Raw genomic sequence first — 12,703 nt, forward strand, 5'->3', positions numbered from 1 at the left:
GGGACATCAGCTCAGGGCAGTGAAGGTTAATGACTTTCAAACATGTGTCCACTTAAGATAAATGAGCCCTCAGAGCAGCGATCCCGGGGGCGATTCAAATAAATGAGCATAGAATTTATCATATGTATGATGCCACTTCCCTGAAATAATTCCAGTTATCATGCGTCTGTAGCTTGAACGGAACAGATGTTTATTTAGCATGTACTGTGTGACGGATGCAGGAGGGGAGGCAAATATACATACAGTGACCTGGCGTAGATGGGGCTTCCAATGATGCTTCAGGCACCCTGAATAGGTTGTCTCATTTATTTTTATTTTATTTTATTTTATTTTTAAAAAAAATTTTTAATGTTTATTTTTGAGAGACAGAGACATGGCACGAGTGGGGGAGGGGCAGAGAGAGAGAGAGAGGGAGGTACAGAATTGGAAGCAGGTTCCAGGCTCCGAACTGTCTGCACAGAGCCCGACACGGGGCTCGAACTCACGAGCTGTGAGATATGAACTGAGCCGAAGTTGGACGCTCAGCCGACTGAGCCACCCAGGCGCCCCGAGGTTGTCTCATTGAAACCTTCAAACCGCCCTGTGAAACTTGTGGTTCTGTCCCCATTTTACACACAAGGGAATAAGTAACTGGCCCAAGATCACAGAGTGGTAGCAGAGATAGGACTTGAATCTTTGGCCATCTGCCTCCACCTCATAGGAACCCCAAACAGGGACCCAAATAGCTGGGGTAAGCGGCACCAGAAAAGGTATAAAAACATTGCCTGGCAGTTCAGAGGAGGGTGAAATCTCCAGCTGGCAAAGCGTCATGGAAAAGGTGGCCTTTGAGATGCACCTAAAGCGTGTGGATTTTCACATGCGAACAGGGAAGCTTCCAGGTCGAAGGGAGCTATTGTGCAGAGGGGTGAAGGCTGGAAGGCAGCGGCGGGGGCGGGGGCAGGTTCTGCGAACGATGAAGAGGATTAAGAAATAAGATATGGCTGGATCGATGAGGCTGGAAAAGCAGATGATACCGAGCTTGAACGCCAGGGTTTGGGTGGACGATAGGAGCTATTTGATGGTTCAGGGACAGAGGAGGGACGTGATGGAAATCAAACTGGGGAAAGATGAAGCTGGCATCAGTGGACAGGATGGGGGACCGGCCGGACGATGGAGGTCCTGAGAGTCCAGTCTTAGCTCTGTGAAAGCGGTCACTAGTGTAGAATAACTTGTGTCTGCCTGCCGGTTGGCCCCACGTGATTTGTCAAGGGACCAGACGTGTACCCAGGCTTACCGAAGGAAGGAAGGGACGTTAAGGCAGCGTTCGGATCTCCAGCCGTGACACTGCGAAGAGCCCCAAAGAGGCAGGTGAATGTCCCTGAAATCATAATCGGACTCTTAGGTTAACTCGGGAATTCCAAGGTGATTTGATTTCTAATCACTTACTCAGCCAGTTACTTAATCAAACATTTCGTGAAGAGCTCTTGTTAGGGGTTAAGTGGGAACAAAGCAAGTCAGTCCAAAGCATGTCATCAGCATCGGAGAGGTAATCCAAGAAACATTCAGGTAACACAGTCCCTCCTCTAGCCTTGATAGAGCCCTATGCCTCATTCGTTCGTTCGTTCAATGAATTAATAATCCTAAAGCACTTAGCACGGTGCCTCGTAAATGCCAAATACTTAATAAAGTGTTAGCTGTTATTGTTATGGCCATCATTAATTCATTCGTTCATTCATTCCTAGAACATGAATGCTTATTATGTGCTAAGCGTTATTTCGCGTACTTTCACAAATGCCAACTTATCGAACCCTTGCCACAACCCGCCCGCCAAGGAAGTGTCATTGTTCGTTTGGCCACATGTCAGCGCTCTTTTAGATTTCAATGTGCACACAAATCACCCGGGGGTCTTGTTAACCTATCGATTCTGCCTTAGGAGGTCTGCGGTCAGGTCCAAGATTCTGTATTTCGAACAAGGTCCCTGCTCCCTGAATTTCGAACGAGGTGCTGCTGCTGTCCCGGGCCTCCCTGAGCAGCAGGTCTGGAACAGACGCACTGTTGCTAACTGGCTGAGCAGAGAGGTGTTGACCAAGAACCTGTGATCTCCAGTCCAGGGTTTTTCAGTCCTTTCCCTGAGTCTGCAGCTGGAAATGAAGTGTGTGTACGGAAACATACGTGGAATTTAGACCCATTGATTCGTTCACCAGACATTTACTGATCAGCGGGAACACAGGCTACACCAGGTCCAGTCCTTGAGCTCCACTTTCCAGATGGCCACACAGCTGTCCAGTCAGCAGGTGCCTGTCTCGTTGCTGCCTCACATCCGTCATGCCCAGAACATGACCTCCCTCCATCTCTCCAAGCCCGTTCCCTCTTCCTGTGTTGCTCATTTATGTGGCAACGTCGGTCACTGTAAGATGTCTGTAAGGGCTTTGTGGTTATTTCTCACCATATTTATTATTGACAATGCCAAGGAACCGCTTTCACTAGCCCAGAAGCAGTAGCCCCCACTGATGAAGAGAAATCCAAGTTTAAGCTGAATTTAGGGTTCCTCCTCGCAGCCTAACCCAAATGGACACCAGAGGGCGCCTCAGGACCACTTTCCCCCACAAATGCACCCTGGCTCTTTCCCCAAATCCCATTCATTTCTGCTTTAAGACCTGGTCTTCCCCGGAGTCTTTACCAAGGATTGGCATCATTCACGGCGGCAAAGTGCACATACCCCGACCCCCACTTTGTTTTTACTAACACAGGACTTCTTCACCTTTCAAAGTTTATGATGATCATCCCTTTGATTTCTTCCTGCTCTTTCCTGCCCTCAAAGTGTTGAAAGTTGCATATAAGTCATGAAAAGGATAGGAGTGAACACCTATTACATATCTGCTGTGAGCTGCCTCCCGCCGTGTAATACCTTTTCACATGCTTGCCCGTTGAATGGGCACATCCCAATCCTGGCAGATTTTATCAGCATATTGTAGCTAGTGGAGATATTCGGTCCAATATTTAGGAGAATTTGGTGAAGTACATTGCTTCCAGGGTAGGCTGCATCCAGCATGGGGGGAATCCTTTGGGGCATTACATTCCTCGTGGGTCCAGAGTCAGCCCCATGGTGGCTGGAGGCTGAAGTCTTTCCTCTTCCCCTCCCTGTATCAGGAGGCTGACCCGGCCTGGGCACCCTCCCAGCGGACCTTCCCTGGCCACTCTAGGCTGCCCAAGATGACAACCAGAGGGTCGGGTTGGCATGGCCACAGCAGAGTGTCACTGGCTGCTACCACCTTGTAAAGAAACAGAGACACGCAGGCTGGGCGTGAGGCCGCCCCCTCAGGTGGGACTTCCCCTCTCTGACCCCTGGCTGCCTCTCTGTCAAAGGAAGGGTCTGGATAAAATGATTCCAGAGCTCCTTTTCACACTTAGCCGTTCTGCTAATGGGAGGGATTTGAAGCCTGATGACACAGCGGGACAATATTTTTAGGTTGGTATTTTTCGTGCTTCTCGCATTGTGCCATATGGCCAAATATATTCCTTCTGGAGATTGCCGTTATTGTGTTGGATAAGATTGTAGGATGTTAGAAAAAGAGAATCACAAAAACTTACTATAAGGGGAAATTAAAAGGACAGAATATTAGAATTCCACGCAGGGGCCGCCCATGTCCGATCTGTTCCTGCTGTGTCCCAGCGCTTAGCACGATACTCAAAAGAAAGGCTCAAAAAAAAAAAATAAATAAATAAATAAAAAAGGGAATGAATGAAAGAAACTGTAAACTAATTAAATTCTATAATGATAGAATCTGAGAATCAGGGAATATTAGGATTACGGGACATTATTCACTTATTCAGAAGCAGAAACCGAGATCTCAGGGCTGGGTTATAGAATCTCCGGGGGGCTAAAGGGTCCCTTGGCTCCTGGGCACGGTGGCTGTTCCCAGCAGGGGGGAAGATGTGGCCCAGGAGGCCAGCCACGGTCCAGACCACACTCTAGGAGCTCTCAGGGAGGGATGGGTTTGCAGGTAAGGAATTTTCCGGAGGGAGGGCTGGTGGTGTCATTGCTGCCCAGGCCCCGGGGCTACAGCAGCTGGAGGCCGGACGCAGGCAGGAGGTGGGGCCAGGCCCTAGCAGGGCGGCGTGGGGCCGCTGCACAGCTTGTTGGGGTAGCGGACGTAGCTGCGGTTGTAGGTGTCCAGGTTGCGGCGGAAGCAGAGGGCAGCCCTCCGGTCACACTCGCAGGTCTGACGCTGGCAGGTGGTTCTGCCGGCTGGCGGGACAAGGTGAGTCAGGGACCATGTGGCTTAGGCCTCCCGCTCTCCGGGGTCCACGCTCTCTGTCCCACTCTGCCGGAAGCCCATTGCCACCCGGGGCTGTTTCAGGCGTGGGTGAGAGTCAGGGCAGGGCGCGCGGGGGTGGGGGCGTGGGGGCCCAGGACGCTGGGGCAGGTGGGATGTTTGTGATGTCCGTTCTTCCTCTCCCAGGCCCACACATCACCCTTGACCCTCCGGCTGGTGGGGAGACCATCAGGTTCACTACCACATCCGCTCCAGCCTGGGGGGATTTCTAGGCAGCCCCTTCGCCGCATGAGGCATGGCTGGTGGCCGAGTGAGGCCATCAAGCTGACAGGGGAGCCATGAAATGACAGCGACTCAGTCCTGAGTGGCCTGTGTGCCCCAGAGCAGCCTGGGCCCAGACTGGAGCCTGTTGGGGCCGAAGCTCGGGGCCCGCTTGGGCCCTGGGCCCGTCTCTGTCTGAGTGGACAGAGCCCGCTTTTCTGGCATTTATCTTAGGGTGTGTCCCCACACCCAGCCTGGGATCAGAGCTGGCACTGGGGAGCCCCAGAGCCTCCTGTTCTCTCCACTGCCTCCGTCTGCCCTCAGTGGCTCTGGCTCCTCTCAGAAATGTCCAGCGTTCCTCGTTTTCCCCGAAAAGGTCAGCCTCTGCTTCCCACCAGGGTCCTGCCCACACCTGCCGTTCCAGCAAAACTCAGCATGGGAGGGGGCTTAATAGTTTCTCATCAGTCCTTTTGGGTGGTTCTTGCTAGGAGCTGGACTAAGCTGGGGAAGTGAGTGTGATTAGCACCATTTTATAGATGAAGAAACAGAGGCTTTGAGAGGTTACACCATTTGCCTGAAGTCACACGGTGGGTAGAAGGTGAAGCCCTGAGCCTCCGTCCCTATTTTCCTGACATCTCTCCTCAACCATCCTCTCAGTGCTATCCCCGACAGGTGGCTGTTTCCACCTCGCATAAACTGCCGGGGACGGGGAGCTCACTACCTGTCAGAGCTGTCTAGCTGAGTAGATAGATGGCTGTAGGAACAAGGAACCGAGCTAAATCTGCCTCCGGTTGTTCTGGTCCTGGAGCTGCCCCTGCCCCAGGATAGACCTTAGCGATCTGAGCTGGCTTCTTTGACCCTCCTGGGTCTTTCTGCTGTGCCCCTCCCTCAGCTCCCCCTCCTTCCAGGCTGTTCCTGGTTTTGCATCAGGGACAAGGTTTGGGGCTCTGATGTGGGCTCCCTCCACTGGGCTGGGCTGCATGGAGCCCTTCACACGGTTGCTTGGGTCAGGTCACTTCCAGCGGATCGGTGCTGGGGACCAGAGGAAAACTAATTGGCCCACGTGGGCCTTGGATGTGGCCAAGCTGAGCCAATGACAGCCCCACGGCTGGGGCGGAGGGGGGAGTCAGCCTTTGGAGAGGGGGTTTGCTGTCCCACATCGCAGCTCCAGATCTCTCTGTCTGGGACCGTGCCCTCGAGTCTCTGTCCTGGGGACCTTGCCTTGGACCTTGCTGCCCAGGCTTTGGAGCGGCCATGTGAGGGCAGCTTCTCTGACCTGGCTCAGCTCCGCCCCCTTTGTTCCTCTTCCCTGAGGCTGGAGTTGGGAGGCCCCTGGCCCAGTAGGAGCGCCTGGGGCCAGGGCAGGATGCCAGGGGTCAGGGGATCTTTCCTGCGGGTGCCAGGTGAGCATCCGGGTGGAGGGAGGGACAGTCCTGTCTGCAATCCCGTGATAGTGGAAGACCCACCTCTCCCACGTCTCTAGCCCAGGGCCTGGCCCCGATGAGGAGTCAGCGACCACCATCAGGAAGGGCTTCCTGTCTGAAGCCGTCACCCCTACCCAGCGTCTGGGGTGCTCCGGGGCCCTTCACTTACTGCAGAAGATGTTGTGCCTGCTGGCAGAGAAGAGATACCTTTCCAGTTTGGGTTCACAGCCCAGCTTCTCCACACGCCCATAGCAGCAGTCATGGGCATGGCAGCACCTGTAAGGGTCACGGTCAACCTGGGGAGGGGGGCCCGTGAGTCAGGGTGGGCTGGATCAGGGGCTGCTGGGGGGCCCAGGGCTCAAAGGGGTCTCAAAGGAGACGTCGGCCTCCACTTGCTAGGTGTCCCCTCCTGGGGAAGCCCCTCCAGGGGCCGTCTGCTCACCAGTCTGTTGGATCCACGGGCCAGTGGGAGCCACCAACGCCACAGTAGCAGCCGTAATCATTGTACTGCAGTGCCGGCTTCCCCGTCACCCTCTCAATCATTACCCCAAACTGGACCAGGTTCCCGCCAGCCAGGGCCACTGTGGGCAGGGAGGGCAGAGGGCAGATCTGTCAGGGCCCCACCCGGGGCAGCCAGCCTCCCCCAAGCCCCCTCAGATCGGAGTGCAGACACCTCCCCGGCTGTCCAGTTAACCCTCCCTTGCCGAGCACCTTGCTCCCAACAACAACAGCGCTAATCAGTAACCGTGTTCCGGGCCATGCACCCCACCTTGATCCCCAGTGCTCACCCCGCCCCCCATGGCAACACGCCCAGGGCCCGTCCCGCTCTCCTCCCTCATCTCCAGAGCACCACCCACTCATCCTGCTTGTCCCCACCCCCACTGCCCCCTCAAACGTCTCCCAGTAGGCCCTGAGCGTCTCCCCAGGGGTCAGCGCCATGCCCTCAGAGCACTCTGTCCCCACCAAGTCCCATCAGATGCTACTGGATAGGCTTCATGACCACCTGTGCTTCCCCTGAATACCTCCAGATCCTGCTGATACAGCAGCGGTGGGGGGGGGGGGGGGAGGGACAGCCCACCCAGGCAGGTTGGAGCCCAGAAAGGAAGCTAATGGGGCAGGGGGTGGAGTGCAGGTGGCAGGAGACTCATGTGTGCTATCTGGGGTTCCCACCAGCCCCTTTCCTGTGCCCTCCCGGGCCACCCAGCCTGCATCCCCCTCCAGCTCCCCCCCTAGCTTGTGCTGGCTCGGGCAGAGCTGGCCTGGCCATGACCCACCACACCCTCCGGGACCTCCGGGGAGCTCTGTTCCCAGCTGGGGAGGAGGGAGGGGGAAGGCCACATAGGTCACTTACCCAGAAGGCAAAGGAAGGTCAGAAGAGGGGGAGGCTTCATCCTTGGGGGGGGAGGGGAGGTGAGCAGGGGGCAGAGGAGCAGGGCTGCAGGAGAAGGAAGTGAGCGGGGTGCCTCTGATCTCAGGGCACCTCCCCAATTAGTTAAATACTGGGTCCTGTCCACTCCCCATCATTAACCCCTGAATACTCAGTGATGCAACTGTACTTCTAGGTCTTTGGCCAAGTCCCCAGGGGAGGGGCCGGCCTGGGGCCTGTGGGCTTTGCTTCCAGGCGGTTTTAGGGGAGCAATCTGTAGCTCTCTCTTTCCACCGCCTTTCCCTTCACCTACCCCTTTCCAAAACTCACGGTGCTAGCTCCCACCGCCTGGGCTGTGAGCCAGGGGTTGCGCCGAGGGCTTTTCATTCTTGGCACTTTCCCTCATCCCCATTTTACTGATGCAGCAACTGAGGCCCAGAGAAACTGCGGAACTTGAGTCCGCATGGCCAAGTCTGTCTGTTTCCATGCCGCTAGCTACTCGGGCGTGCCCTCTGCTCCCTGTCCTCCACCCCCGGCCACCATGTTACCCAGAGGGACAGTGCCAAGAACAGCTGGACCCCTGGGAAGGCAAGACCCTGGGGACCTGCAGGGCCATTTGTCCAAGATCGGATAGGCCGGAGGCCGGGAGCTCAGCCAGCTGAGCTTTGGGATTTTTCTTCATTGTTTTTTCCCCGGGCAGGCTCCAGCTTGTTTGACGAGCAGTGAAAACGCTCCTAGAAGTGACTTCTGTCTCCCTAGATCCCCAGGCAGTGGGGCTGTAGAAGTAGGCTCTGTCTGCGTCAGCTGGAAAACCACATTCCAGCATGGACTGGAAACTTCTGTCCTTTTGATGTTATCTTAGGGGCTGAGTTGGGGAGATGGTAGCCGCTGGCACAGCTTGTCCCCCACCATGAGCTCTTGTCCCCACGGTCAGGTCAGAAGGTGGAGGCCAGGCTTCAGGGCTTGGCTAGAGGTCAGGGGGATGGATGGAAGAGGGGGCCCCATCCTGTTGTGGTTAGCAATTTCAAAGTCCCAGCGGTCGTGGGCTCAGGAGTGGCCTCGTTTGCTGGCTGCTGCCCACCCCCCTGAGTCCACGCAGGCAGAACTGGAAGCAAGGTGGCCCTGTCCTGGCCGGTGACTTCCTCCTGCCCTGCCCTCCCCGTTCCTGGTCTGCAGCTGGGATAACTTGACCGGCCCCGTCCATTTGCACAGGACCTGGGAGCTGCTTGATCTGCGGCCTGGTCGTCCTGACTCTACCACTTACTCCACGGCCTTAGGCAGATCCTTTCCCTTGTGCGTCACCTCAGTTTTCCTATCTGTATTATGGGGATGGAAGGCATCCCACCCTTGCCTCTTTCCTGGGAGGATACGAAGCACAGATGCGAGCAGGCAGCTAGCCTCCCCATCCTCCACCCCTGAGTATTTACTGTGCTCTTTAGGCAAGATCTCAAGCAGCCTTCAAATAGCCCCGTGACGCCTGTGCTCCGATCATCCCCATTTTACGGAGGAGCAAACTGAGACACACATCTAAATACACGGTGAGCCAGAATTTGGGTCCAGACAGTTCCAAGGGCTTACCTAGTGCCTCCGGGGGATTGGGGGGCACAGTGTCTATAGCATGCACAATGCCTGTGGCGGGGGGCACAATGTTTTAATTTCTTTAGAATCAGAATGACAGGAATCCAGCCTCGATTCTCTCTGTCTTCCTACCAATGCGGTCATAACATTTGCTTTTCTTTTTTTTCTTCTATTTTACTGGAAGAAAGGGCCCACGAAAGCATAAGTCATGATGTGACCTGAGCTCGACACCAGGCAGTAAGGCCTCCCCCCTCAGGGGCTGATCTGGTGCGGAGGCCGGAGGCCGGGTCTCACTCCGCAGCCAGGTGAGATGCCCCCACACACGTTCCCTACACCCTGGGAGGGGAAGAGACAGCTGGGTGGCGGGATCTCTGCCAGTGAACCCAGATTAAAAGTTTTTAACGCAAGTGTAAAGCCGGGTAAACACTGACGTAGTTGGGCTGCAGGCCTGCCCGCGCCCCTCCCATTTCCTGCTCCGGACGCCTCCTTGGAACTCATCCTCCTGGACAAGACGGGGTGGTGGGGGTGGGCGGCCAGGGAGGTGAATGCCCCTGGCCAGGGTCACCCAGCAGCTGTGAATCATGGTCTCCAGAGAGGGGGCTCCCCTTTGCTCACCATTGCCTTTTGATTTTAATAAGGGCACCTCCTGACAGCCCCTGGCTCCTGGCCTGGGTCATGAGAACCCAAACGGTGAGTCACTGAGGAGCCACGTCTAAACAGCTGAAAATGAGCTTTGATTCCTGGGAGGTTTGGCCCCCAGCCCTTCCTGCAGCAGCATAAGGGTGTTCCCTGGGAAGGGCTGGGTTTCTGAGGCAAGTCCTTTGGTGAGCCATTTTGACTCCCAGCCTGGTCCGGATGGGGCCCCTACCGGCCCCTGCCCTGTGTGTACCTGGGGCAGCAAACCAAGGACGGTGGGGCCAGAGCCAGGCAAGGAAATCCCGGCAGGCTTCCAGGCAGCGGTGCCCTCATCTGAGGTTTGGGGGGAGGGGGCTGCGGAGGACTCGGATATGGAGGAGAGTTTCAGGCATTTGGGAAATACGGGTGGTTTTCACACAGTGATGCAATGTGGTTGAGAGTGCTGGGGTCCCGGCATCAGCGAGATTAGAACCTGAGTGCTTGCCCTGCCGCTCAGGGCCTGTGTGACCTTGGCCAGCCCCATCACCATCCTGAGCTTAGCTTTGTCATTCGTAATATGCGGATCATTAGAACGACCTTTGGGAGTTCGGGACCAGACAGAAAGGAAACGAAGGGTGTCAAGTTCTCTGCAGGATGCCATGCCCATGGGAGGCACCCACAGGTGCCGGGCCCCTCCTTCCCTTCCTCCTTCCCTGGCCAAAGGGGTGACTTACCCCTCCTGGGGCGTATCAGTGCGGCCAGGCCAGGGCCCCAGCCCTCGTGCAGGACGCTGGCCCCTGCTCGGCAGATTTTACCTTCCTTGATGAAGGGTGGTCAGCTGGGGCTGAGGAGAAGGAACAGAGCCCAGTCTCGAAGCAGCGTCTTCCTTCTCCTGGTGTGAACGTGTTCCTAGTAGCTTAGAAGCTGTCACCATCATTGTCATCACCAACAATAAAAATGGCAAAACCACTACCGTTTGCTAAGCTCCCGATGTGTGGCAGGCACCATGCTGGGGGCCCTTCATCTGCTCGGTCTTGTCACTTCTGTTGCTTCCCTCAGAGCCCGAAGAAGCCCACAGACCTCTCCCAGCAAAGCGGGGGTAACCTCATTCCTGAAAGGATTCGTTGCCTGTTCAGTCAATAACCTATACTGAGGACTTCCTCTGGGCTGGGGATTACGCTGACGAGCGAAAATACACTGTGATTCCTGCCCTCATGGAGCTGACAGTCCAGTGGAGAGACAGACCTTAGTAATTACATACGGAAGGGAAACTTGCAAATAGGGATAAGTGGTTTGACAGGATGTTCCATGGGGCCATGCGAGCATTTATGATGGTGTCTGATCCAGGCAGGGGACCAGCGAAGACTTTTCTGTGGAAGAAGAGACTTAGCAGGGATCTCAAGAAGTTAGCTGGGTGAAGAGGAGAGCAGAGAGAGTTTAGGTAGAGAGATAGCCTGTGCAAGGGCCCTGTGGTCTGAGGAACATGGATCCAGGAGGGGCTGAAAGGGGGCTGGGGTAGCTGTGCTGTGGCGGGTGGGCCTCCACGGGCATGATTCGCTGAGAAGCTGACCTCGGGAACTTGACCTCCTGTTCACCTCACGGTATGCTTTTTCCTTGAGCATGCTGGGCAGGTGGTCTAGAGCTTACAGAATGCTGGAGAGGGCCCCAGAATCCCCCATGAGGAGGAGAGATCACTGGTATTTTCATCCCAATGGGGGAGAAGCTGGGGGCACCTGAAGCCCGGGGAGACTCGTCCCTCCACTGGAAACAGGCTTTGTACAGCTGTGGTCACACAGTTGGGTTCTTCCATTTGTGATGAAGAGTAAAGAACAAGACTCCTTGGCGTGGGCCTGTTGTCATCTTTTATAAGGTCGCCAACGCCAACGTCCTTGTAAAATGGCACAGCCGCGCCTTGTTGGTCTTTGTCCAGGGAACAATGGAACACCAGTGAAGGGTTTTACACCGGGAGGCATCCCTGCTCATATCTGAGTTTGGACCAGATGGTGCTGGCTGCCGAGGGAACCAACAGGAGGGGCAACAGCAAGGAAGAGAAAAGCCCACTTAGCAGGTGCCGCCGGCTCGGGGATCAGGTGACAGGAGGGGCTGGGCTGGGACACACTGGGTAGTGGTGGCGTCTGAGGGATGGTGAGAATGTTTTGAGTCACCGCCATGTTCACTGAGCCTTCATGGGTGCGGGGGTCGTGGGGAGGGACAGGAAACAACAGACACTTGTCCTGTGGAACTCTGCCCCAGGCTGACCCTAGGAGGTAGAGGGACGGGAGGACTCTGGGGCATAGGGACACCTACATAGGTGTGGGCAGATGCCTTTTGCAGCACAAGAGCCCGTGCGTTTTGCTGGGACTTGTGTCGGGGGCCATGTCAGCCCCCTGGCCACTGTGTGGGACCCCTTTGCTCCCGAGTGCCACAGGGTCCTGGCTGATAGGATGCCCTAGGCTTTGCATCCAACTTCGTGGTCAGGCTGCCTGGCTTTACCACTGGCTAACTGGATACTCTCAGGCAAATGGCCACACTTCCCACGGTCTCAGTTTCTTTACCTGTACAATGGGGATAATAATAGCACCCATTTGTCCATATGGTTGGGAGTTAGTCAAACAGTACCTGCAAAACACAGTAGTTACAGCTATTGTCAACATTAGGAGCACTCGTCCTAGTTAACGTAGATTTGTGGGCCTCCTCTACAAAACCCCCTCCTGCTTGGAACCCCCTCACCATCCCTTCTTTCCTGGAAGCCTCAAGAACCTGTCTGGTTGGTGGCGGTCAGGCTCACCCCTGATGCTTGAATGCTTGTGGGTCTGGGGCAAGAGTACATGTGAGGGTCCCCACACCGTGTGTCTAAATATTTTAAGTTTTCAGTCAAGTTGCTAAAGTGGGAAATAAAGTATGTTCTATCCTTCTATCTAAATATACTTTCCCGGGGCGCCTGGGTGGCTCAGTCGGTCGAGTGTCTGACTTCGGCTCAGGTCATGATCTCACGGTTCGTGAGTTCGAGCCTCCTTTCCTAACAACAGATTAAAGAACATATGGAGAGCCACAGTTTTTGTATGACTGGAAGTCAGAAATTAAGTCCCAGTCGCTGGAGTTTAATTATTATTGCATGTGTCCGAATGACTCATAAAATAATAGACATACATACTTCATAAATGATTGCATCTTTGTTCCATAAAATTTGTTTTTCTTGCTTT

At 55.2% G+C, this 12,703-nt stretch overlaps 1 protein-coding gene across 2 annotated transcripts; it reads right to left on the reverse strand.

The window, feature by feature from the left end:
* Nucleotides 1-3,734: 3,734 nt before the first annotated feature.
* LOC106983397 (group IIE secretory phospholipase A2) lies at nucleotides 3,735-10,461 on the reverse strand. 2 transcript variants are annotated; one of them, XM_027060222.2, is made up of 5 exons: nucleotides 10,235-10,461; nucleotides 7,293-7,376; nucleotides 6,384-6,522; nucleotides 6,111-6,217; nucleotides 3,735-4,228 (listed from the first exon to the last, which is right to left on the reverse strand). In XM_027060222.2, the coding sequence occupies exons 2-5, from the start codon at nucleotides 7,330-7,332 to the stop codon at nucleotides 4,086-4,088; spliced, it is 429 nt and encodes a 142-aa protein (XP_026916023.1). In that variant the 5' UTR covers nucleotides 7,333-7,376; nucleotides 10,235-10,461; the 3' UTR covers nucleotides 3,735-4,085. The 2 variants fall into 2 exon arrangements, with proteins under 2 accessions (XP_026916023.1, XP_053064151.1); XM_053208176.1 differs by lacking the exon at nucleotides 10,235-10,461 and having other exon boundaries at nucleotides 7,293-8,675.
* Between the last annotated feature and the right edge of the window lie 2,242 nt (nucleotides 10,462-12,703).

The sequence above is a fragment of the Acinonyx jubatus genome, chromosome C1, assembly GCF_027475565.1.
Source record: "Acinonyx jubatus isolate Ajub_Pintada_27869175 chromosome C1, VMU_Ajub_asm_v1.0, whole genome shotgun sequence".
In the NCBI taxonomy this organism is placed as follows: domain Eukaryota; kingdom Metazoa; phylum Chordata; class Mammalia; order Carnivora; family Felidae; genus Acinonyx; species Acinonyx jubatus.

Bases quoted from the DNA above. Each gene is read 5' to 3' on its own strand.
- LOC106983397 (XM_027060222.2), bottom strand. From the start codon at position 7,332: ATGAAGCCTCCCCCTCTTCTGACCTTCCTTTGCCTTCTGG. The intron at 6,218-6,383 runs GTGAGCAGACGG...TGACCCTTACAG, and splicing joins CCCGTGGATCCAACAGACTG to GTGCTGCCATGCCCATGACT. The intron at 4,229-6,110 runs GTAAGTGAAGGG...TTGTCCCGCCAG, and splicing joins CAGGCACAACATCTTCTGCA to CCGGCAGAACCACCTGCCAG.